The sequence below is a fragment of the Drosophila tropicalis genome, unplaced genomic scaffold (genome assembly GCF_018151085.1).
Source record: "Drosophila tropicalis isolate 14030-0801.00 unplaced genomic scaffold, ASM1815108v1 contig_593, whole genome shotgun sequence".
In the NCBI taxonomy this organism is placed as follows: Eukaryota; Metazoa; Arthropoda; class Insecta; order Diptera; family Drosophilidae; genus Drosophila; species Drosophila tropicalis.
The window spans coordinates 12,352,339-12,378,342 of NW_027173070.1; the positions used below are offsets into that span (position 1 = coordinate 12,352,339).

General features: G+C 37.7%; 2 protein-coding genes and 2 long non-coding RNA genes across 4 annotated transcripts; 1 reads left to right on the forward strand and 3 right to left on the reverse strand.

The window, feature by feature from the left end:
- Positions 1-655: 655 nt before the first annotated feature.
- On the forward strand, positions 656-1,015 carry LOC137575906 (uncharacterized). The gene is made up of 3 exons (XR_011032254.1): positions 656-748; positions 820-870; positions 915-1,015. It is a non-coding gene; the product is annotated as an uncharacterized lncRNA (long non-coding RNA).
- Positions 1,016-1,937: 922 nt separating this feature from the next.
- LOC137578151 (E3 ubiquitin-protein ligase makorin-1-like) lies at positions 1,938-3,338 on the reverse strand. Its single transcript, XM_068291798.1, is given in 5 exon segments — positions 1,938-2,095; positions 2,222-2,271; positions 2,274-2,456; positions 2,522-2,933; positions 3,027-3,338. Coding segments are annotated over 5 exon segments (1,056 nt in total). The 3' UTR covers positions 1,938-1,996.
- Positions 3,339-3,861: 523 nt separating this feature from the next.
- LOC137577315 (uncharacterized) lies at positions 3,862-4,319 on the reverse strand. Its single transcript, XR_011032395.1, has 3 exons — positions 4,198-4,319; positions 4,012-4,113; positions 3,862-3,939 (listed from the first exon to the last, which is right to left on the reverse strand). It is a non-coding gene; the product is annotated as an uncharacterized lncRNA (long non-coding RNA).
- Positions 4,320-5,433: 1,114 nt separating this feature from the next.
- On the reverse strand, positions 5,434-23,871 carry ptc (protein patched). The gene is made up of 6 exons (XM_068291058.1): positions 22,724-23,871; positions 9,758-10,311; positions 7,722-9,693; positions 7,450-7,657; positions 7,113-7,384; positions 5,434-7,051 (listed from the first exon to the last, which is right to left on the reverse strand). Exons 1-6 carry the CDS (start codon positions 22,850-22,852, stop codon positions 6,263-6,265), a joined length of 3,924 nt encoding a protein of 1,307 aa, XP_068147159.1. The 5' UTR covers positions 22,853-23,871; the 3' UTR covers positions 5,434-6,262.
- Positions 23,872-26,004: the final 2,133 nt, after the last annotated feature.

Consider the following 26,004-nt stretch of genomic DNA (forward strand, 5'->3'; position numbering starts at 1 on the left):
CAATCCAATTATAATCTATTCCAATTCTTTTCAGATCTTTGTCACGTACATGACAGATTTGGACACTGAGGGCCAGGTTTTGTTATATGCGCGGAGCACCTTTCCTAAGAAGGAATCTGGCGAATATGTAAGTACAATCAGAAACAGTGGTGTCAAAAATTTATTCATTTGGCGTTTTCCTTAGATGACCAATGCGGAGGAAGCCGCAGAGAGCGTTCTAGATGTACTGAAGGAAATACCACCGGATGTACGACGCAATGTGGTGGCCATTGTGTCAGATCGGGCGCGGATGAACATGACCGCCATGGACGAAGTGAAGGATCTCTGCCCATATAAGCCTCCCCCCTTGGTGTTTGATGTGGCACATCTTTTGGCAAAGTTTGCCAAAGAAAACGATGTTTTTTGCATTGACACCGTGCAAGAAATAATGAAAACATCCTTCCGAAAGGAGAGCTACAAAATCGAGTTAGCAAAAATAAGAGATGAATGTAGCTCGGTCAACGTCTCCAATTTAAGTCTGGTTTGGGCTTTTATGAAAGCCATTGCGAAAACATTACGCAATATCTTCCAGATGAGGGACGAGGTCGTGTTGAGGAACCTTAACAGCGACAAAATGGATAGTCATGGGAAACATATTGTTTCCATGATGCCCATAATGACCTTGGAAGACTGCGCGGAGGGGGGAGGCCTCTTAAACTTTATGGTCTTCGACGCAGCCAAGCCCTTGAAGATTCAGCGTATATAGAAGGTTAGTTTGTTAATTTTTATTGAAATGAAAAGTATTTTTTTTAAATTCTCCATTTCTACTTTTTCTTTCAGAAAAAAAATCGTCCCATGTAAATGTAACAACAATTATATTTGATGAAATCGGTATGTATAGGATTTAACATGCTTTTAACCAATTATAATTTTAGTGTTTCCAAAACAGTCAAACAGACGCCAAATTGTACATGTTCCTGGGTCCAGAGAAGGAGGAGGCGTCATCAAAGGTTCCGCCTTGACGTTTTTTGCCGGCAAAGGGAAGTATTTTGGATTACAACAATACAATTTGTGGTCCTAAATCTATTTTTTTCTTTATTTTCAGTTTTTTTTTCGCATTGTCCCTTTGCTTATTCGCGAAAAAAGGAAGTATCTGTGTTTAAATTTAAAATTTATTTTTGATTTATGATCTAAATTTAATTTTCTTTTTTTTTCAGCTGAACTGAGGTCGGGATCCTGTCCCAAAAGGAAAGACAACTGATAGATTGCACAATTGGCTAAGACTTTGATCGGCAAGCGAAACATATTCAGGCTCTTGGACAAATCCAGGCTACGATCTACCGATCAGCAGCAGGGAATTAAAAAATCCAGCTATTTCTTCAAGACGATTTGTGAGAACAGCACAGACATCGTTGGCCGAACTTAATTCATGCTGCAATTTGGCCACCAGTACACTAGTCTCCACACGTTCGATAAGCACATCGATTTTTTTTTTTTTTAATTATATAATATAATTAGTTCTTTAAGTATTTTAGGTATAGGTATAATTAAAGTAGAGTAGTTCAACTATTGTGTATTCACATTTCATATCACCTATTTTAATAATTTGATGTTTTTAATTGTTTCCCTTTTCTTTTTTTTTTTTTTGTGTTTTGTTTTTTCATTTTTTTGTTTTATGTTTTTGTTTTAGTTTTATGTTTTTGTTTTTTTTTTTTTTTTTTCTTTAAATTTGCATAGATAATAGATGATTTTAAGATTCATGTTTCTTTAAGTATAATTTCGACCATTTAAAAATATATATCATATATAATTTAATGCAAGTACGGAAAAGTTGCTGTAAATTTCGTTGCGATAAGTTGGGAATAAATATATATATGTATAAACCTAAATTTGCTACCCAAATACAAGTTTTTTTGTTTTGTTTTTAAATTTCACTTTTCATATTCGGTTTAGTCCAACTTCTGTTTGCTTTGAGGGTTTGGTTGCTACAATTCTGTTTCCGCCTCATTTGCAAGACTCACTCTTCGTCCGAAAAATCGGAACTTTCGCTTATATCACTTGAAAACAGCTCTAGCCAATGATAATCACGTCGATCAACATATTCCCATAGATAAATCTAAATAATGATAAATTAAAATTAATTAAAATTAAAATTAAAATAAATTCGGGGAATCACATATATTCGCATACGTCTTATTATCGTCATAGCTATAATAAATTTGTACAGAAAATGTATACTTACATCCAATAAATCGATTATTTCATTTTCTCTATGCAACTTTCGAGCACGAACTGCTTATAGAAACATTTATTACCAAATGGACATTTTCCTTCGCCCTTTTTGAAGTATTTACAATCCTTGGCACTCAACGCAGCACGGTAATCGTTAAGGAGCTTGTCTTTCTCTTCTTTAGTTTCCACCCAAAAGGCGCTGGGACAGACAAAGTCCGAGCATACGCGACATTCTGGGCAAGGCTCTGAAATATGAAATATGCATTATAGAAAAGTAATCGGTATTGAGAGCTGTAGGGCTGTTTTTGACTTTGTATTTGTATTTACCGCGTAATTTTGTGCTCAAACTGCTTGGCCTGGCGCCATGTACGAATGCACTCCAAGCAAAATATATGATTGCAGTTGGGCAATATACCAAATCCAATGATGGTGTCAAAGCATATACCACATGTTTTATTTTTGGAGCGAGCAATTGCAAAAGAGAGCACCATAGCCTGCTCGTGTTGTTGCAGGCACTCACGATTATGTTTTTTACGCTGTGCCTGATCTGTGGGGTGCAGGCAATACTGATCGCACATTTCGCATAGCTCCATGTGAATGCGATATGGAAAATATTCGCCATAGGCACAGGGACTTTCGTATGGACAAATATCTATTGAAATGGCTGGATCGCTGCTGCAACTGGCGATTTTAATTGCACCAACTAGTTGCGCTCCAAAGCTCTATTGTACTCCGTTTCAGTGAATGATGTCCAGCAGCAGGATCTGGCTGTTGAGTCACAGCTGCCACCAATTGTGTAAAAGGCTCCACTTTACGATTCTTCTCCCACAGCTCCTTATTGACAAGATTTTGTAAATTCTCCGTTTTCTTTTTGCAATAGTTTCCTCATGTTTGGCAATATTATTTTCCAAACGCTCTTTAAGACTGTGCGAGATGTCCAAGGAACAGGTCTCAGTATCGCTCAGAGATCTGCGCAATTGGTCCCACATCTGGCGATGATTTGTCGTCCTGAAAGTTGAAAATTCTCTTAAATACATCTCCAAACTCAACTCATCAAGCACATTTACATTCTTTGTGAAGGACTGCAATTTAAGGATTTCCTTCTCCTGGCTACTCAACTTTTGCATTAGCTTCTGTATGGTGCGACAGGCTCATGGATAAGTTCACGTTCTTGCAATTTCTCTTGAGCATCTTGAAGTTCACAGATTTTGTCGGCCAACTCGGCGCCAAGTTCACGAATGTTCTGAAAATATTGGATCCAAACGATATCCGATGATCGCAGCCGCTCTGCAATGTAAACAAACTAATTAACCACAAAAGCAAAGGAAAATAAAATACTACAATAAGAGTTGTATAGTGAGTGACGTTTGTTCCTGGAAGTTGCAGATGATTTTGTACTGCTGGTGGTCAAACTTGATACGCTACATTGGCAACAGTTTGGACATAAAACTTCGTCCATATGGAGGTCGACAATGTTCCTGCTGGTGCTACGTCCACAAGTCCTACGATGGTATGTTATATGAATTGGAGGCCCAACACACAGCAATAGATTGTGCAACTTCAGGACAAGGAATGTCAATCTAATTGCGAAGTGCCCCAATGCCAAAGGAACTGACGAAATCCATTGATTGTGGGCGCTGAGTAATTGTTGCTCGGGTTGACGTTGACCACAGCCATTTGATAATGCTGGGTGTTCAATTACATCCCTCCCGTCATTGGATTCCCGCGCTGTGGACAATGGCGTAAGTTTAAGTTGATTTAAACGATATTCAGCAGCATTTGCATTGGATTCATCGGTACCTGCTATAAAACCACGAACCAGTAATAGCCTCCGAGATGTCCATGTCACAGCTACTTCCAAAAGAGTCGTTCAAAATATTCAGTGGACTCGTCCATTGTTATCTAAAATCAAAACATCAAAATAAATTTGACAATTTTCCAAAGTTTTCTTTTCATTTTTTTTCGGCCAATTTTAGACCAACATACATATGTTCTACAGATGCGCGCATTATGACAGGTGACACGGCCGTTATGACATTTGAAATAAATTTTGGTTGAAAAATTAAATTAAAAAATTAAACAAAAAAAAAAAAGAAATAGAAAAATTTATATGGAATTAAAGCACCTTTTTGAGATCTTTCCGTCAAAAATCTGTAGAATTTCAAAATCTGGAACCTTTTTTTTAAAGTCGAAAAGGTTTTTAACAAAATGCAAAAAAATGCATGTACAATTAATTTTATAACAAATTGTAATAATTTAATTTTGTCGAAATGTCGAAATTACATATACATATATATAAGATAAATATTAACAAATTTCAAAAAGTTGTTTGATGGCGCCACTGCAAGGGAGGGGGTGGGGGTTCGCAACTCGATCCAACATGCAACATGCAACAAAAGAGCGCTGTTTATGCAAAGAGAGTAAAAAGAGAGTAAAAATCGTGAGAAATGGTTGGAATCGAGCAAAGGAGTCAGACCCAACCACGCTGTCGAGCAAAGGAGTCAAACCCAACCCCGCTGTCGAGCAAAGGAGTCAGACCCAACCACATTTTTTATGTTAAAAGCATATGGTAACACTGGTAACCGTTGCAAGTTGAAAATTCAAAATTGTTGTGAGGCAACCAACTACTTTTGTAATTGTAGAGCACAAATTTATTTAGCCTAATATTATTAACATACTGTGATCCTTAAACTTTTAGATTTATGAAATTATACTGCTAAATTAAAATTACTCGCCAATCATACTGTTAAGTTAACAATACATACATTTGCTTGTGTCAAGTTGGCGGTTTCCTGTTTTTTCTTCTTGTGTGACTAGAGGTTTGACTAATTGTAATGTGTATTTTTAATTCAATGGACGAAATTTGAGGCATGAAGATTTGTTTAAATATTTTCTTAAGTCACTAAAAATTACAGGGATGGAACACACAAAATACCAGAATAATCAGTATTTTTTGTGTTTAGTGTTGAGAAGCGATAAAATATAAGAAATTGGCGCTGCCAGAGTATGCAATGAAATGCGCGGCTTTTTTAAATTTACAAATAATTTGAAAATTTCAATTCGAATTGCACAGATTCTAAGAAATATTTGGCTGCTCTGGTCTGTAAATATTTTCGTGAATGTGAGTTACATAAATGCGAACTTTAAATTTAATAATACGGCGCCAAGTTTTTCAAAATTTCGTTTCTAAAATTGAATATGATTAACTCAAAGTAAAACAGCTTATTTAAATTGTTAATTTTTTGTTTTATTTGTAATGTTTTCGCTTTTCAAAAACTCTGTATAATGTTGTGTAATAAAGTGTGTGTGTTTTTTTATTTTGTTGTTTTGAAGACAATCTCAGTCTTTGTCTAAGAAATTTACATAGTTCCATAAATGCGGAGTTATTTTATAGTTTACATTGGTTTTTTTGTGTTTTTTTTGTTTTGTATTGTAAGTACACATTTTCTTCTTATTTTTTGTTGTTGTTTTTGTATGGGGGATGGGGTTGGAGGGATTTCATCGGGGAATTCCCACATTTTAACTTTCTTACTTTCTTTCGTTTTGTCGTTTAAGCGATACTATTTTGGTTCAAGTCCTTGTGTTTTATGTACATATTTAAACTAAATTATAAACTATAAATTACTAGTTTTTCTTTTTTGTTTTGTTTTGTGTGGGCGGTGATTGGTTGGGTGGGATAGATAAGGGGTGTTGGTGAGGGGGTGTTTGATGTACGAATCTCGCTTAGAATTGTAGGTATGTAAGTACATAGCTCGATGTGGTTACAATTACAATAAATATTTCTATAAATGTATAAAAAATGCCTTAGATGCTAAAAGAAAAAGCTGCTAGGCAGGGGAGACAAGAGGGAGGTGGTGTGGGGTGGGTTCAATTGATTTGTTTCTGGAGGGGATTGAAAGTTGTTTTTTTTTTCAGCAGCTCTTAAACTACTCTTACAATCTACATGAGGAAAGTTGGATGGGGTAGAGGGTTGGGTATGGTGGAGAAATTAACTAACATGCACATACACATATACAGCAAAAAAGAACTAGGATACTACAGGAACTAAGTGCTAACTCGTAAAGTTATAACTGCGAACGGCTCGTCCGGGTGTGACCAGCTCCACCTTGATATTGGCCGTGGCCGTTACCTTGGTGGTATTACTATCCGAGTGGGTGGTCTCCACAGTAACCTCCGGTTGAACCACAATACTTTGCAACTCCGGCGGATAATTGCACGGAGGCTGCTGTTGCTGCTGGGAAGCCTTATGATACGATGGCGGTGGTTGCGTTTGAGGTGGAGGACCACCATGACCTCCATAGGATTGATGTTGTTGATAATTCACATTCATATTATTCACTGGAGTGCTCCAATCATTATGCATTTGTATGGACGAATTGCTCGATTTCCATGATTGCGGCTCCTCCGTGATGGTTGTCAACGATGGATCATTGATATTCACATCCTTGTGATAATGATGCGATTTCTGGCAATTGTTACGCGACGATGATGAACGAGAACCATTCACAATGAACGATTTGTTCGAGTTGCGTTTCGAACTGCGTTGCGGTAAAGGTGATGGAGTAGATATACGATCTGGATGCTCTAATGGTACCAACTCTGCTTCCGGACCCAACATACTCAGCATTATGGGAAATACAATCAGACTATTACAGGCTCCAACACAGAGTACGACCAAGAGCAGCCAACAGAAATGACGCAGAACAAACTCAAAGGGCGATGTGGAGAGCATAAAGACAGCCACTCCCGAAGTCAACATGCCATGGACCAGAGGACCCAAACCCATTTGCATGGCCAAGTGTATGCGTCGCTGTCGATTGCCCAATGAAGTCATAAAGCCCTGCAAGGTAAAAAGAGGCGAATTAGAGAACGAAGGCCACAGAGTTTTAGGCTAGACTTACCAAGGAGATGTGCACATTGAAACACAACATCATTCCCACACTAAGTATGAGTATGACTGCGGGTATAGCTGATAATTTAATGCCCAACAAGGTCATGGCTCCAAATATTTGTGCCAAAGAAGCCAATACACTTATGATAACCAAAACTGCTGCCCACACCGAGAGCAAGAGCAGGGAAACCAATACCAAAGCGGCCACAAAAGCACAAGCCAAGATCATGGCCAATGAGGAGCGTAAAGTCATATACTGTTCCCAGAATATAAAAGGAATGCCTAAAAAAATATAAAAGAAACATTAATGAAAACTGTCAATGTGATAAAAAATCTGCGTTACTTACCGGAAGGATAATTTGGCAAACCAAAGCCCTCGAATTTAAGACTCAAATCACGTATGTGACTGATCAAACTCTTAATTTCCGAAGTATTTGTCAAGCCATGCAAATAGAAAGGCATCTGGGCATAGGTGAGAGGCAGGCTTTTGGGAATCTTTAGATCATATTCGGATGGTACATGATAATACTGACGTGGTTCCGGATACAGTTTGGCCTAAAATAAATAGAAAATGGGGTCATTAAATGGTTCAAAGTGATTGAAAGTTATTTTTCTTTACCTGTGAAGCTCCATAGGCAAAAACATCATTGTAGGCCCAGGCTGAGAGATAGTTGTAGAATGCCTTTGGATTGATAATACCATCGCTGACTAAACGATTTGTTTCCACGAGACTCTTATCCACTGGATTATCCACATAGCCTGTTTGTACAATCAATTTGTAGGCCAAAATGGCATCGCTACTTGCATTTGTGTGCCAACTTTCTTTGGTCAGGCGTCCATCTTTGAATTCCTCGTCGAAAATGCGTTGCAAATTGCTCAACCAATCGCGAAAGAGTAGCAACCAAAAGTCTGGTAAGCCACCATTATCGTTCTTAATCACATGGGGTACACGTACAAAGGCATCATGATAATCTCGTAACAGTTGCTGTTGCGTTGGATACTCGAAATTTCCTTGGGTCACCGCATACATGCTATAGAAGCCAAATAGGCGGGTTTGGGCATCCAGAAATTTGTGCTCTTGACTTTCCTTTGGCACCAGGTCTATGATGTCCAAGCCATCTTGTAATCTCGTCGAGGCATAGAGGCTAAAGATTAGCGCACTTAGGAAACCCATGACAGCCAGAAATTTAACCCAACTTAGCATCAGGAATGGTGTATAGTATTTGTAGGCAAAGTGTGACAACGAAAACGAGGGCAACAGCGAGGAAGTGATGCTTGGGTGTGACTTCATGGGCACATTTACACGCGTCTCCAGCAAAGGATTCTGAACCACAGCACCGCCACCAGCCCCACCACTACGAGGATTATGATTACAATTCTTGACATGACGATTCTGACGATTGCTATTAATGCTATTATTATTGTTGTTCATGTGCATGGGTGGCTGGAGTACAGCTGGTTCCTTCCAAATGGGAAAACAACAGCAGAAAATATCTGCTCTGCCAGCTGTGCGTCGTCTCAAGTCGAGGGATATTAGTGCCGGGAATACTAGCAAAGCTGCAGCGACATTGAAACACATTACAATGGCCGCCTGCAATGAAAATACCTTTAAGGCTGGCACTGGTATGAAAGCAGCAGCAAAAAATGAACCCGCCGTGCTGCAGGCACTAAACAAAATGCTCGGTCCAACTTTCTTCAATATCAATTTCGTTTGCTCCTTTCGATTACTCTCCGCATAGGCAGCCGTCAGCATAAAGATGTGATCCACCCCAAGACCAAGGGCCAAGAAAGGTACCACCTGAGTACTGGCGGCATTGAAAACAATGCCCAAGAGGGCACATAGACCCAAACCGGCTGCAGTACTGAAGCACATCAACAAAACACCAGCCACACCCACACTACTCTGGCCGCGGACTGGGTCGCGCCAACGCAAGAGTGTACAGAAGGCATAGAGAACAGTAATGGCCACACCAATCACTATATTCCAGGCACGCGGATGTGAATACTTTGCCAATATATCATCCAGAGTGGCCGAACTGAACACATAGACATCATAGTTGGCCGCAATGCGTGAGTTTTTCCTCAACAGTTGTTCCACTTCGCGTGAGAAATTTCTTTGCCATGCATTCAGCACTTCGGCAGCCTTCTCCTGGGTCCAACCAATGTGATGTACCTTGAAATTATCCCACCACTGATCGTACATCTCTTTTTCGGTCATCAATTGAACAACAGTTTGCAGGGCCTTGGCTTTGCGTAAGTGTGCGCTACGGTTACGTTGGGCGCCACCCACAATCAACTCCTCGGGCCAATGCATATGCTTGGCAGCATAGCCATAACATCCTCCAGAGAGTATAGCTCCGACATCCGGTGGTTGGGCACTATTCTTATTCGGTGCGGTTTGTGGACACTTCGGGTTGAGAGGATTAAGACATGGTTTCTCCATGTAGCCACTACTGATGCCAGCACGTTTTAAATATTGTTCCACTGTATCGAAATCAAAGCTAATTTGTTGTTCCGAAAGTTGTTTCTTCATAAATTGCATGACATAAGTTGGATTCAAACTGCTCCACACATGTCGTTCATTGAGGAATCTGCAAAAGGAGTGAGGAAGGGACATTAGCTAACATTCACGAGTAATTCTTTTAGTCTACTTACGGTATATAGACTGGCACTTCGGGTCCAAGTAGCTGACTGCCCTCCCAAAAACAATCCAGAGGTGTTATAATCGAACATGGCGACATCCGTTGCAGTGTATCCTCTATGTAAGAGTGTCCTTCGAAACTTGGTGTACTTGGGGAATTGCACATATCACGTAAACCCCATTCCGTATCATACATATGAACTTTCACCGATGTCGCTTTAACAAGGACCTCTAAATGTGATAATAATGCCTGCGGATGCAGCACTGAGGCATTTGGATCATGTGCCGTTTGTATTACCAATTGATGCGTTGTCGATTCAACCTCACCGATGGTTTTCTGTGTATACGCCAACTCGGATTCGAGTCGTCCGCCTTCTTGTATCCATAATTGATGGACTTTTGAGTGTATCTGTGCACTTTTAAGGCCCACACAAAAGGTGCTAAGTACTAAAATGGCCACAAATAGGACCTTGCCCGCATGCTTTTGCACTGAGCTGCCAAGTTGTTCGAGGTGGGATTGAAATACTGAGCGCAGATAGATTGCCGTGCGGTTGCCACGCGCTTTGCCCTGCAAACAGAGAGAGATATATAAAAATTTGGGTTTAGTTCAGTTAGCTCAAGTTTTTAGGGAGAAGATGAGGAGAAGGAGTGTGGGGACTTTTACGTTTGCCATAAATAACGCATTAAAATTATAACGAAACAGCGTGTGGCCTCAGAGACCCAATATCACATCCCAAATGTTGCAGCCATATAATTTATATATTTTCGTAGCATCTGCGACCCATCATCATCTTCATCAGCAACAACAACCAGCCTCAGACCTACAAAAAAAAAACTAAAGATACAAGACGCCGCTATTGGCTTTTTAGCCCTTACTCCGGACCTGAGCCCTAAGCTTTAGCAACAGGGCCTGGCTTTCTCAATCTTTTGTCTCTTCCCTTTACTTTGCCCTCTACGTTTCGTCTGGAAGCCGAACATGCTTCTCCCCAGTTCCCCAAAACAAAATAATAATAATGAGGCAGAGCACTAGAGAGCTAACATCTCAATCGAACAGTCATTCGCACAGTGGTACAAATTAGGTAACTGCAAACTCAATTTTTCAACTTCTAATCGAAAAAAAATAGAAGAATCGTTGATTCTTTTTTCTACCTATACCTAAACCAGAACCTAAAAGAACAACATAAGAGAAAGATTTGCCATCACAAAGGACCTTTTGCTTTCCTTCAAGACTTAATGATTGCTTTTAAAGAAGTAACAAACTATTTTGTTGCCTGAACCAATTGGGAATCATTAGAGCATTACATTGAAAGACAGTGAAAAGCAAAAAAAGACGCGTCCATATCGCAGTATGTAGTTTCTTGGCCTTAAAGAATTGCCATATTAGATTCTAGACTTTAAAAAACGTCAAAACTTGTTTATACAATTCTAAAGCTAATTGGTTTTGTTGATTGCGCACCACTGTGCCCGCACCCAAAAAGAGACCTCCAGAGGATAGCGTCTACTCAACAACAAAACAACGACAACAACAACAACAAAATACCCAAGTCCAACTCCATCTCGAAACGTCTGAGCATTTCCAGTCTCTTCTGTTGTTGGAGTTGCCCCTTGCTGCATGCTACATGCTACATGTGGCATGCTGCTTGTGTAGTCTCTTCTTTCGTCTCTCGTTGGGCTTTTATCGCTTTTCACAGATTTTTCCGCGCAGTTCAAGTCAAGTTTGTTTTTTTTTTTTGTTTTCATTTCTTTTCTTTTCTTACCAAACTTGGCTGATGGAATGGGAATGGGTTAAGGCTGAATAGATGGAGGTAGTAGTCATGGGTAACCACAAATTGTCTTGGCTTTTGGGTTTGGTTTTGGTTGTTTGGGCATGGGCAACATTTTATGACTACCGTTAAGATCGCTGAAGCGGGAGTCAGTCATAAATAAAAACCCAAGACAGGCAAAAGATAGCTAAATAGACAAAGTGAAAGACAGAGGGGGGAGGACTGCTTCCTGATCGTTGGCATTTCCGCAATCCAAACAAAAAGACAACTTCAAACGACTTTGTCGCCTTTAATTAAGTCATTCGGCGGCGGCGGCGTCGGCATTTTCCTTGATTTCACATGGTTATGGGTTCTTTCGTTTGGTTCATTTTTTTCCTTTCTTTCATTTATTTTTTTTTTTCGGAACCTGTTCTTGGAATGTTTTTCCTCGAGGGGGGCACAACAGCAACAACAAAAGAAGATGCACAACAAATTCTAGGAATTTTTTACTTTAAACACAACTCACAATGTTGCTTATAGTATAGTAGTAGTACTAAGTAGTAGCCCCGAAGGCAACTAAAAATAAACTTAATCTAGATTTTCTTACAAAAAACACGAAAGGCTGTCGGTCGGTCCGTCGGTTGAGCAGTGCTGCTCAAACTGTGTGTATGATTGAGACATCAAAAGGCGGCCTAAAAAGTCAAATTCTCCTTCTTTTCTTTTTTTTTTTTTTTGTTGTTTGCCTTACTGTTAACGCTTGCAACATGCTGTGCAACATGTGACATATCATCAATCTTGTTGTTGTTGTCGTTGTTGCATGCAGTCACACCCCCGCTGCCGCGTCGCCGTCGTCCTCCGCCTCGATTTGGTTGTCGTGAGGAAATGTCACAAATTGATTTATGACCGTGCCCCGGAGACGACGTTGCTATAGTTCCTTTTGCAGCACAGCAGTTTCAAATGAAAATGTATTCCCTCTAAACAACAACTTCATTAGAAATGCACATACACACACACACACACTGGGGAACAGTCTTTCATCGAGGTTTTCTGAGTCTTCTAATCCCGAGGTCTTAATCCCAAACCCAGTTTCACTCACAGTTTGATGCACATTGATTGACCGCTGGGCATAACGAATTAGTCTTTGTGAGTGTGTGTGTGTGTGTGTGATGGCAGGTGCTACACAAGGTAACATCAACACACTATCGAACAAGTTTATTTTCACAAAACTTAATCTTCCTCTTCCGAAAGTTTCCATTACAAATGCTTTTTTTCAAGACCCCCCACAAAGAGTGTGAGTAATTAATTGCATGGCACATTAAGGCGCACTCGAAAACGAAATATATGAATATTTAAGGAAAACAAAACTCAAAAGAAAGAAAGATAGACGGGGAGGGGGAAAAAAAACCAATGTTTCCATGCCCATTTTGCTAATGGAAAAATATCCACTTGAACAAAACCAAAAGAGGCGCGTCAAGCCATAATATATAAGTATACAATATGAGCACGGCCACGGCACGGCATGGCTTGGCTTGGCATGGCATGGCATGGCATCCAGTTATGCCGCAATAAAAATTGAATGCAAACCAAACAACAACAACAACAACAGCAAAGCAGAATAAATATTTTAGCATAAAATGAAATTCAATAGTTTTATAGTTTTTGCCTAGACCACCCAAGACACAAAAAAAAGAATTCACATATGTTTGTTGACGATGACGAAAAGGAAACGAATAGATAATTACCCTGCATTTGCTCCTAGGGCTGACAACTAGAGGTTAAATTAAAAATGCTTCAGACTAAGTTTAAGGATCAATATAAGTTGCACTTTTCAGACCTTGATGACGTTTTTTAATCAATATCTATGCAAAGGATCGTTACTAGATAGTTAAGTAGAAATTTCGAGCTCGAAAACGGCTAAATAATACTCAAGCATGTAGCCAAGTCACTAGAAAGAAAGGACGTCGAAAAGAATATTGATGGTAAGATCTCAAAGAAAGTCAAAGTAATGCATATTCATGTATAGGACTTTGCACAAATAGGATTTGATCTGACAAAAAGTAACTATTTCGAATTAGAAAACGGCTAAGTGACGGAAAAAGAAGCATAAAAAACGGCTAAATAACGCACAAGTATACAGAAGAAGAAGCACCACAAAGAAATGTTCAAAAAAGGCTGAGTCAAACAGAAGAATGTAGAGGACGAAGCAGAATGTTTGGACTGAAAAAAAGTAAATATTTTGTGTTCAAAAAAGGCTAAATGAGGCACATGCATACATACATACATATATAGGAAACATCGGAAATACAGAACACAAAGAAAAAGCAGAGATTTTAAGTTCGAAACAATGAAAGACCGAGCATCAAGAACTATAAGATATAAGATATTTTGATTTTGAGCAACGTACGAAACGGCTCAGAGGAGGTAAAAGCAAATCAGAACACCAAAAAACATTTTCGAAATCGAAATCAATATATTTAAGTGTTGCAAAAGTCCATTTACAATATTCTATTTTGATTTTGAAGGGATCGTAGCAACGTACGAAACGACTCAGAGGAGGTAAAAGCAAATCAGAACACCAAAAAACATTTTGGAAATCGAAATCAATATATTTAAGTGTTGCAAAAGTCCATTTACAATATTCTAAACAATAGTTCAGGCGTATATAGTAAGGACAAAATGATCCAAACACAAGAACACAGTTTAGCTTTAGATCATCTATAGCTCTTTATTAATATGCTTTTTAACACTTCAACTACACGGTATTAAAAACATATGAATAATGAATGAATATCTATTGTATTATATTGAATTGTATCGATATGAAGACATAAAGACAGCCACAACCAAAGCTCTAACACGTTTAGAGTTCACCCATTTAAACAAAGAAATAAAAGTTTCAAACAAAGCGTGGCCAAAAAAGGATCACCATAACTTGGCGATCAGCAACTGTGTCATCATCATCATCATCGTCATGATGATGAGCCCCAGCAGCAGTGCCAGCAACGTTTTCCCATATGTTTCTCACGTAAGACGTGTGCCATAAAACCTGTGTAGATACGTTCATAAAAGTTATACGAATGCTGATAACGTTTTTGAATACTAAAAGAAACAAAAAATTGGAATATCTCCTCCATCTTCCTGCACTACTGGTGCCATGTGAATTTCCGATTTACGACAAAACGCTAAACGAATCTTCAGGGTTTTTATTTTTTTTAATTTTATTTTTCTTTCGTTTGGCATTTAAATGGAACTTTGTTTTATTTTCACACACACACACAGATGCCCAAAAGGCGGCTGGCAGGCAACAGCAGCAGCAGCTGTCAAAAAATGTAGAAAAACTGCGTCAATATAAGCTCTATTTTTAGTCAATTCCATTCCATTGTGTATATACTGTATAGACAAAATCCATTCATCTGCCAAACACACACTGATCTCACCCAAAAGACCACACACAATGCTTGACAAACACAAAATGAAAAAAAAAAATTCAGAAAAATAATTATATTTCTTTTTTAGCAGATAAAGAAATAACAAATTAAAATCTGACCCGATGAATGCAAATTATCTTTTGCCGCCAATTTATGGCGCCCCCAAAACGTGACTAGCAAACAACAAAATTTTTTTTATAACTTTTTCGATTTGGTTTTTAGTGGATTTCGTTTTTGTTTTAGTGGAATATAAAAACGAAATCGTTAATAAAAAAAAAAAAGGTTTGAAGGTCATTGGAGCATTGGCAGGCAACAGGTGAGAGTTAAAAAATTGAGTGGCAGATGGCTTACAGTTAACTTTGTTTAACCACGAAAGCAGAGAGCAAAAGGAGGCAAAGAGAAAGAGAGCGCCAGGTGCACAAGGACCACCAACGATATATAGTTACCTTATCTACACTTAGAGAAATAGCCGGGGGAGCAATCAAGAAATGGCTAAGAAGTACCCTTTAAATTCCGTAGAAGGTGCTTATAATTCGTCTTTTTGTCAAATTGTCCATTTTTAGGTTTATAATTTGCCTTGTGTCCGAAACCCTAAGAATTCCAAATAAAGCCATAAAATTCCCGTTACATTTTAGCTTCAAAATTTAGTTATAAAATAAAAATGACCATTTTAAGCTAGATTTATAAATAACTTTGAGGTAAATTTTTAGAAATATTACATAATAGGCACCTATTATGTAAGCTGAAGGCTTAAATATCCAACTTTGTCGAATTTGCTTAACTTTTTAGCTTTAATGTTTAGCTACTAAACGTAACTTTAGTAAGCAATCAAGAAAATCTTTTTTCTACAGTGAACTCTAAAGTAATAGGTTTAAAATCTATCGATTTATACCATATATAAGCCTTTTAGTTGAGTTTCCCCATAATTTTTAGCTTGAAAATTTAGCTACAAAATATTAAATTTGATAACCGGTAAAAGGAATGATATTTTAAAGTAGTTAGTACTGCATCTATAGCCTTTCTTATCTACTCCCCTGTTCATATACTAATTTATTCAATCCTTCTTAAAATTTGCCTTTCATTTTTAGCTTGAACGTTTAGCTATTATTACAAATTTCGATCACAAAAATGTTTTAAAAGGTAGTTTCAAGAAATACTTTAAACTAACCTCTGAAATACATAATAGTCATATATAAAGACTGAGTAAAGTTAAGCTTAAGCATAACTTTCAACCAAAAAGGAACTTGAGAATATATATTTCAAGGTAGTTCAACAATGCGTATAGCGCTTTTCGTGGGTGATTAAAGAATGCTGTAATATGTACAAAACGGGTACTGAAACTGAAACTGGAACTTCACCTGCCCTACCTACCTACCGGACAACAACAAGCAGACTTAATTTCTTTATTATTTTCATATGAAAAGCCAGTCAGTCAGTTGGCCTCTCAGTCTCAGTCCCAGTTTAAATACGAGTACGAGTCCAAGTCCAGTCTACCTGGCCGCATTCAAAAAAAAAAAAAACTCAACTTTAGCTTCCACTGTGGCACATACACACACAGGTATAAACGCACGTTGGTCGGTTGGATGGTTGTTGGTTCCTACCTCCCTCCTCCTTCTTAACCTACCTATATCCCTCCCTCTGGCCCTCCCTAGTTGGCGTTTTCTGTCCATTCTGTCCGTTAACTGCTTTTTCAGTGAATTCCGTGATTATTGCTTGAATGTTTCTTTCCGGTACTCTGATATACTCTTCTTCTTCTTCTTTTATGGGCCCGTACACTCTCGAACTCTCTCAGAGATCTCTCATTTTAGCCCTGGCCCAATGTCACTGTGCGTCTGGGTCTTCTCTTCCTCTTCTTCGTCTTCGGTTGGTCTTCGGTCTCAGTTTTACCTTTACCTTTTGTGTTGTTGTTGTAGTTGTTGTTGCTGCTGCTGTGTGTGGTCGAGTTAATGTCTTCATAATTCTTTTGATTTTTTTCTTTCGTCTTTGGGTCTCTCTTTCTTTCTGCTGTTGTTGTTGTTGCTGCTGCTTGCTGATGAAGACAATAACAGTTTTATGTGCGGCCCGGGCCGGCCCGGTCCGGTCCCAGGTCCCTGGCCCCTAATGAAGACGAAACAAAAAAAAAACAACAGAAATATATACATTTTGAGTTCCCCTCGCACCAGCTGCAGATGTTTTTTTTTTTTTTTATTTGTTGGGGGAGATCTCTCTATCTTGGTTTGCGTGTTTTTTTTTTTTTTTTGGAGGCCTCAAAATTGAGCTGTCAATTCTTCGACTCAAAAGTCAGTGTGTGTATGTGTGTGGTTGTTCGTGTGGGTGTTATGTGGGGCAAAGGTTTATATTGGAATGTTCGTCAGTTTATTTCGGTTTTTTTTTTGGGTTTCTAAGCAGATTATTGACTTATTTATAGTTTCATTTCTATGTTGGCCATAACTCTGAAAATCGATCAGCTATCATTTAAAGGTTAAATGGTAACGTATCTTCATTTTCCCCATCACCAATCGGGATTTTATGGAAATATGTATCTACACATTTAATTTTCCAAAGAAACTTATAAGAATTTGTAGCCATTTTATGACTTTTTACAGAAAGATGTAGGAAATTTTAAGAGGTTAAGAGGTTTTCTTTACCGGATTCGATCAATGAATCTTCTGATTATATACCCATATATATTTTTTCTCAAAAGGTTCTACAAATTTGACATTGTATTGGCATTTTCATTAGATTTTCAGGAACTTATAACAATTTTAGGGTGTTTTTAGTACCTATATTTTATCATGGAATCTTCTAATTATTAACTTCTTCTCAGGAACTTAGAAGAATTTGGCTCTGAATTGGTTTATATGATAGATGTAGAATAGTATATATCCTATATCTATATAAGATTGGTACGACATGTATCATAATTTTTAAACACAGTTTTTTATAAACTTCAATATTATAAACAAGAATTACTTTGAATTTTTAACATTTCCTTAAAAAAATGTTTAAAAAAAGTTCTTATCAACTTTCAACCATTTATTTATGGGTAAAATTTCTTGAAATTTAAGAAGATCTAAAAACATTTGATAAGTTAATCTTAAGAACATTTTATTAAAGAATTCTGAATACAAAAATTAACATTTAATATTTATTATTTTATCTCTAAGTCACTTTTTATTTATTTATTCACTTATCTCTCTCTCTCAAAAAAAAAAAAAAGGAAAGACTAAGACATATGCAAATATAGTAACTTAAGAAGAGATTGGAGCATTTTCTTAAGAGATAAACTAGAGATTTAAATTGCTTAGTGTTGGAACTTGCTTAGATAAGATCTTATCTGTTTCAGGTGTAAATCATATAAATCATGATCACACTTTATGAGAATTTATATCTTATATTCGTATATACATATGTATGTACATATATCAGAGAACAAAAAAGAAAAGGGAATAGATGGAAAATGTTTGGACCCCAACTCCGGAGGCAGGGGGAAGAAAATAAGAGAGACCGAAACCTAAAAATTGAAAGATCAAAGAGGCCAAACCGAAATAAAAACAAGAGCGAGGGCTGATTCAAGTGGTGAGTTTCTACAGAGACACTCGGAAGGGCGGGTCTGTGCAAACTAATCCTTAAGCAAACACACGTCTCATTTTGAGGAGTGGTCCCTGACGGACGGGGAATGCCGAACGGAACGGCTAAAAGATACCTGCATAAATTGCTATTGCTTTTTTTCTCTCTTTTCTTCTGGGTTTTCTTGAAAAGTGGCTTCCGAGAATGTGGCAGGCGGCACAGAGTGAGTGAGTGGAGAGGACGACTCAACAATGTCGATGAAGATATCTCACGCCTACAAAAGCATTTCCGGCTTACAGACAGCAGAAGAAGGAGGAGGTAGAATATCTCTTCTCGGAGGGTAGAGAGAGAGATTGTCAAGTAGATAACGGGAGGAAGTTTAACTGTTATTCGGCTACATGCTGGGCATGTTGAAATACAAGATCATAGCATGGAAATTGAATTCGTATAACTAACTGACATGATTTTCGCAAATCATCTTTCTAAACTACATATTTAAGTAAGAGTCTCTACCAACCCCCACCCCTCTCTAGTTTCTTTGTATTTACTCAATTCATTACTATAGACAAATTTCATGCTACTGGTTTTTCCATGTCTCTTTTCCTCGCTCTCTGTCTCTCTATGTTTGCTCTTTTGGTTCTTTTGTGGATGCCACAAATATTTGTAGATATTTTCGTCTATTTGTATTTGTCTTTGGCTTTGGCTATTTGTTTTTCATGCTTAGTTGTGAAAAAAAAAAAATGAGAATTTCGTAGCGTGGCGGCATGACTAAACAGAAATTTATTGCAAAGACTTTGCTTCTTCCTCAATGTCTTTAAAATGCCGCCAATGTATCTCTGTCTCCTCTGTGTTGACTTCCTGTGTGCCAAAGTGTGTGTGTATGTGTGTACTACAATTGGCACAACAACAACCGAGTTCCAATGCTTAGTGTCAAGTGGTAATGGGAAGGGGCCCTCGCTGCTCCGTTCAACGTTTTCATTCATGAATTTATATGTATCCACACACACACATCTATCTATATCTATATCTACATATATGTATATCACATAGATACAATGGCTCATCGTCGTCGACTGGTGTGTACATGGCCTGCATCTTTAGTGCGGCATTGCCATAAATATGAGTTTGCGACACCCAAACAAAACGCATAGAGAAAGACAGAGAAATACGAAATATCAATGGGATAGCAGAGAATATGAAGAGACCTGACAATAATAATAACAAATACAATCTAGATAAGCTCCTATCTAATAGATCGAATCTGAAAGATACACTTTAAAAGTTTCTCCAATCAATTTGTCTAATGTTGTTTGATTTGGTTAACTAACTTAAATTGGTTTGTTGACTTTCGTTTACCAAATTTGTCGCTAGATAGTTAGAAAGGATCTTAAGACCAATTCCTTTTTAAAAACTTGTATGAAATCTAACATGTTTTGTATTCAATATTTGAAACTTGTTAAGGTCTATGATTTCATATTCCTAACTCCAGTTATTTTGAATACTCTTGCAATGAGTATTATTGAATGAATGTAAGGATAAGTATGCTCAGAATTTCGAGTACTCATTCGTCTATGAATGAATAAAAGACCGATTGATTCTAAGAAGCAAAGGAAACCGAAAAGGGGGAAAAGTTGGCTTGAATCTTATTCGTGAGTTTTTAATTTCCTACGGAATTCATTAAGTTCTGACAACAAATGGACTTTTCATTGAGTTAGGGAATCACAAATTTATATATATTTTCCATATTGCTTCATTTCGTATTCAACTCATTCATGAAAACGTCATCTTTTGCAGACCTCCCAGTAGCGAGATACGAAAAAAAAAAAAACAAAAAACAAACCAAGACGAAAAATAATAATAATAATAATGTTAATTTGCATAAGCTCCACACAAAATAAAAAAAAAAAAATACGGTACGAAAGAGACAGACAAACACACACGCAGCGCTTTTTGCCTTGCTCTTTGGCTTCGTTAGACAATTTTAATGTCTTAATATATTTCGTTAAATTGAGTCATTAAAATAAATCGCCAAGCCGATGACGATGTCGTCGGCGGCTGTGGCAGCGGCAACGGCGGCGGCGCCCGTCACGAGCGCAAAAGGCAAAACTGGCAACAACCAACCAACCAACCAACAATAACAACAGCAACAAGACACGACCACACCTCAGTTGCAGCAGCAGCAGCAACAGCAACAACAACAGATCCAGCCAGAGACCAGACCGAACCGAAGTCAGAAGTCAATTTTGTTGCTGGAATCAGTCTGTCTGTCCGTCCATATCCAACACACAGATCGAACGACGATCGAGTGGAGTTGCCACAACTTTCGAGAAGTTCAAAAGCAACAAAAATGTTACAACGATTGGGGGGAAACGGACACATAGTGAGAGAAACAGAGACAGAGCCAGGGAGACATAGAGAGAGCGAGTAGAAGAGATAATTGAGCTGCAGCAAAAGAAACAACAACAATAATGAAGACATCAAGTTGTAAAAATTCCCCAACCTAAGGACAGGGATAACGACTTTGAGTTACCCTTCAAATTCCACTAGATTTGAATGAACGGAATGAATCAAAATTTCAGAATAGACCTAAGACAAGACTAAATTAATATACCCTCCTTGCCCCCTTAAGGGTGTAGATAGATCTTTTACAGTTTGTGGATCTCGAAAATGCTGTTACTACAATTTTTCATCTTGTTTTTGTTGTTGTTGTGAAAACTAATACATTTTCATTATCATTGTTACATTATTCGGCTGCCAGCCAAGCTCTTACGATGCTGCCGCTTTCCCGTCCCTTTCCCCCCACCCACCTACCGAACGTCTCTCGCACAGCTAACCGAAAATTGTTGAGCAAGGCAAATCACAAGCAGCAGCAACAGGCAAATTGAGCAAGGGGGAGGAGAGTGAGAGTGGGGCGGGTATGGGACAGTGAAGGGGAGTAAGCAAGCACGTACGAAATGACTCTGAGTCTTCCTCTTCTCCTGTTTCGCTGTCCCTCTACTCCGCTCTCTCTCTCTCTCTCTCTCTCACTGTGGCCAAGCGCGCCCACCCATGTTGGGGCTGCTGCTGGCTACGAAAGCAAACAAACACACACAAAACAGAGACTGCTTGCGCCGACGACGACGTCGACAGCATTAACATGCAATGCGACGGTTGTTGTTGTTGTTTTTGCGGTTGTTTATTATTTTGCTGCTGAAACTTTTTTCTTTTCTTTTCCTTTTTTTTTTTTTTTTTTTTATATTTTGGCGCTCAGTTGCAGTTTTGTTGTTATTGTTGTTGGTTGTTTTTTGCGGGATTTTGCGGTCAGACCCTGCACAGTAGCTTCAAAGTAATGAAGTTGTCGGCGAATTTCGCTGGATGTCCTGCGGTGTGCCAGTATGTGTGTTAATGCGTCTGAGTTATCTTTTGTTTAGCATAAAAAATGTGCATAGAGGTGCATATATTTCTATATATACGGATTCTTGGAAAAGCTTTCGAAAAAAAAAACATTTGCAAACCTAACCTCAAAAATAAAAGGTTTTCTTTGAGAATAAAAGTTATGAATTTGAATATCTTCTATTTAAATTTTAGCCAAATCCAATATCTTCAAAGGATTATTATATGTGCATCTAATATGAATATTATACTACATTTTAATAAAACATTTTCATTTAAGGATCATTTCAAAAATAATGCTAATAGTGATTATGCGCTGAAAAGTATACTATAAAAAAACGTATAACGTATAGCCTGATTATTATTTGGAGCGCAAACCCAATTCTACATAAGACCTAATATCCTTCATACTTAAATATATTTTACTTTGTTTTGATTTTAATTCTATTAATTATATTTAAAAATGCAAAATTGGCAATCAAAAATGATTTTATACCATTTCTCACAGCTCTCTAATGGTTCAAATTCTACGAAAACACGTTAATATGCCAAAAAGCCTAAAGAACAACAACAAATTCTTATGAATACAATAAGCTGTTTTACAACTTAATTCGCCCCAGCTTTTAGTTAATCACCTTAATTAATAAGCTTGGCAACTCTATTAACCAAAAACACAAACAAAATAAATAGAAGACCAAATGAAAACGAAAAGAGACGAGGGCGCAAAAAGAAGCTAAAATAAAATTAATGGCCAACTGTCGGCAAACCCTAATGGGGCACATTAAAAAACTAAACTAGCTGAAAAATGTTTCAATTTCAATGGAGTTTCGGTTTGTTTTGTGTGTGTGCAAATTCTACGTGATTTTTGTTTCGTTCTTTCTGGACTTACCTTATCAATTTGATCGAGCGCCACTTGGGCATCCACCCAGCTGGTACGTATATATAGATCCGAGAATAATTTCTCATCGACCACATCGCCGTGTGTGTCCGGTACGCGGGGTAAATTGTCCCTATCCATTATGGTATGGTATTTTATATTTTTTTTTTTTTTTTCTGCTTCTCGCTCACTTCTTCTTCTTCTACGTCTCCGTCTGTTGTTGTTGCTTCTTCTTCTTCTTCAGCTTGTTTTTCTCTTGCCTTTTCTCGTCTTCTCAAAATAAAAGTGCTGCCAATGTCGGTTTTTACTTTGTATCTACGAGTATGTTTTGTGTATGTCTGTGTGTATGTATGTATGTTAGAGTGTGTTTGTCAGTCAGTGTGTGTGTGTGTGTAGGTGTTTTGATGTTTATTGTTTATATTTTTGTTTGTTGTTTTGGTTTAATATGAAATTTTAGATTTCGTTTAATTTGCATTTTCAGTAAATTAAATTAAATTTTTGTTAAACACTTTTCTTTTGTTTTCCTCTCTTTCTCCCACTCAAACGGCATGAATTCTCTTTCACTCTCAGATGTTTGATTCGGTTTTTGTTGTGATTGCTGGCTTTGGTTTTGTTGTTGTTGTTGTTGGTATTACTAAAATCTTGATGGATTTTTGTTCCACAACATTTGTGCACATTTTCTTGAAGAATTTCAACAATTTTCACACATAATTTTTTTTTTTTTTTTTACTTTATACACCAGATACTATTATATTTTTCTTTTTCTCTGAGACGCCTCACGTTTTTCTTCAATTCTCTTTCACACAGCCGCTCTCGCTCTCTGCATTTCTCGCTCTTTTTTCTCGTTTTATTTTACTTTTTTGTATTTTTTATTATGTTTCACACACACACCACTTTGCTTGCGCACGTAGACGATTTCGTTTTAATTCATGAATTTCGTTTCGAATTCGTTAAATTTTCCATACAAATGTTGAAAAATTCATCTTTTACAACACAAAAAGATATTTGTTAGAAAAGATTTGTTATAAAATTTGTCACTTTAGCAGCAGGTCTTGCCGGAAATATACTGTATTAATAAATACATATATGTATATACTTTTCTGTTTGTTTGTTCAAAACGCGCTGGTCCGTATCACCACAAGCACAACCGTTTCGTTCGAGGATCGCACGCAGTCTGAGAGAGAGATGTATCTGATAGATGCGGCACGCCAGGCCAACAACTTCATTAGGGCCGCAGATATGTAGTTTTACTCTCTCTCTCTCGCTTGCTTATGCTCTCTCTCTCTCTCACTCGCTCTCTCGTTAACTGCGGCCATTTTGGATTGAGCTCGCTCTCTGCGAGGGCAGTTTCAGTATTCAATAGATGATCGTCTGCTGTGAGTATTTTTTGTTTTCTTGACTAAATTCAAAAACAAATATTATGAAAGTAAATAAAAATTAGAATAATAATTCGAGAATCCGAAAATTCACCCGGGAGAAAATATTTTTAAGTTAAAAATATGTAAAATGTATATAACTTAAATAAATAAATTTTGCATTTATCCAAACAAGGTTGCAGTTTTTCGTTTTTAATGATCATTTTGACTGACAGTTTCTTTCATGGTTAAAATTCACATTTTTTAACTTTTAGCCAAAACTATTTGTGCTATATGAACCAAGTTGTTTAAGGACATGGGTTGATGTGAAAACAAATAACATTCTATATATTAAGTTTTAGAAAAATAAAACAAAAATTTTTTCTACATTTATGATGCGAAAGCTTAAGATTTTTGAATAAAAAAAATTTACCAATTTATCTGTTAACTAATTAATATTTATTAAAAAACTTGCAGTGCTTATCAACATTTATTGTTTTTTTATTTTTACTTTTTGAAAATTTTGGGAATAATCCAATTAACTGTGTAGATTTTACAGTTTTGTACTCTTTTTCGTATTTGACAGTTTGACGGTCATTGTGCGACGAAGACAGAGCTTGCTAATTTCTATTGTTGCTTTTCGGTTTGGACCACCCAAGCGTGGTTGCTAGTGGACCACCCAAATATAAATGTTGTTGTTGTTGCCTTCATTAAACTCAACGGCCGGCATTGTGGGTGGTCCTCGGGTTTCGTATCCCTCTGTCCCTGTCTCGCTTGACGGCAGCGTCGGCGGCCTTCATCGGAGCTTTTATTGTATGCTCCTCTATATATGTGTGTGTGTGTGAGTGTATGTTTGGGGAGCGCGTGCGTGGCAGGCTTTTTTCTCTCCGTATGAGTGTGCGGTTGTGTGTGTGTGTGTGTGTGAATTGTTGGCAAATTTGTTAGCTTTGTTGTTGTTGCATGTTTTTAATGCTAAATTATGAGCAGGATGTTTTTGTTTTTCTCATTCTTTTGCATCTTCTCCCCATTCGCGAAGGCTGTCCCTGTGTGTGTGTGTGTGTATGTGGACCACACAAGTTGAGATGGTTCTCTTACCTTTTCGCGGGCAAATTATAGTCATGGACTGTGATTGGAGAGTTGGATCCCAAAAAGGATGATGGAGTTTCTTTGGAAAAGATCAAATACAATTTGCATATGTCCCAAGAAATCAAAGACGAAATTATTATAGCCTCACACCTGTTTTTACTATAACTGTTTAAAGCAAAAATTGGCGCTTCAATTCAAATACAAATGCAACTGCAACTGAGAGTGAGAGATAAACAAGATTGAACGACAGAATAAGAAAGAGAGAGAGGGAGAGTGGATGGACCCACCGCCATGCAGCGGGCTATTATAATCAAACAGTCAAAGCAAGAACAACAACAACGGCAGCAGCAGCAGCGGCAGCAGCAACCACAAACAACAAACAACTTTGATGACGAGCAACACATTTCCCCACTCCCTTCTGCCTGCATGCCCCCCCGTAAGCGCACAGGCTCTCTCACCTGGCCTAACGTTAACTCAAATGTGAATGGCTGCACTTCTTCATCTCCCCCATCCGTCATCTCTCCGCCCTCTCTCCTGACTTGTTTGGTTTGTGTGTGGCTTTTTTTGGCGACTTGTGCGGCAGCTTCAGCTGCTCTCTCCCTCTCTATCTCTCTGTCTGTCTTTTGCTCTCTGGAGATTGCGCCATTTTTATACCCTGTATTTATAAGTGAAAAGGTTATATACATATGTATAAAGGCGAATGCACTTGTCTTAACAGAAGAAAATTATAGAAAATTTTTATGAAATTTGGTAAATACTTTTTATAGAGTCCATATATTAGGCTATATATGTATGTAAATCTACAAATAGTCCATAACCTTTGCTGTTTAATTTACTTCATTTTAGGTATTC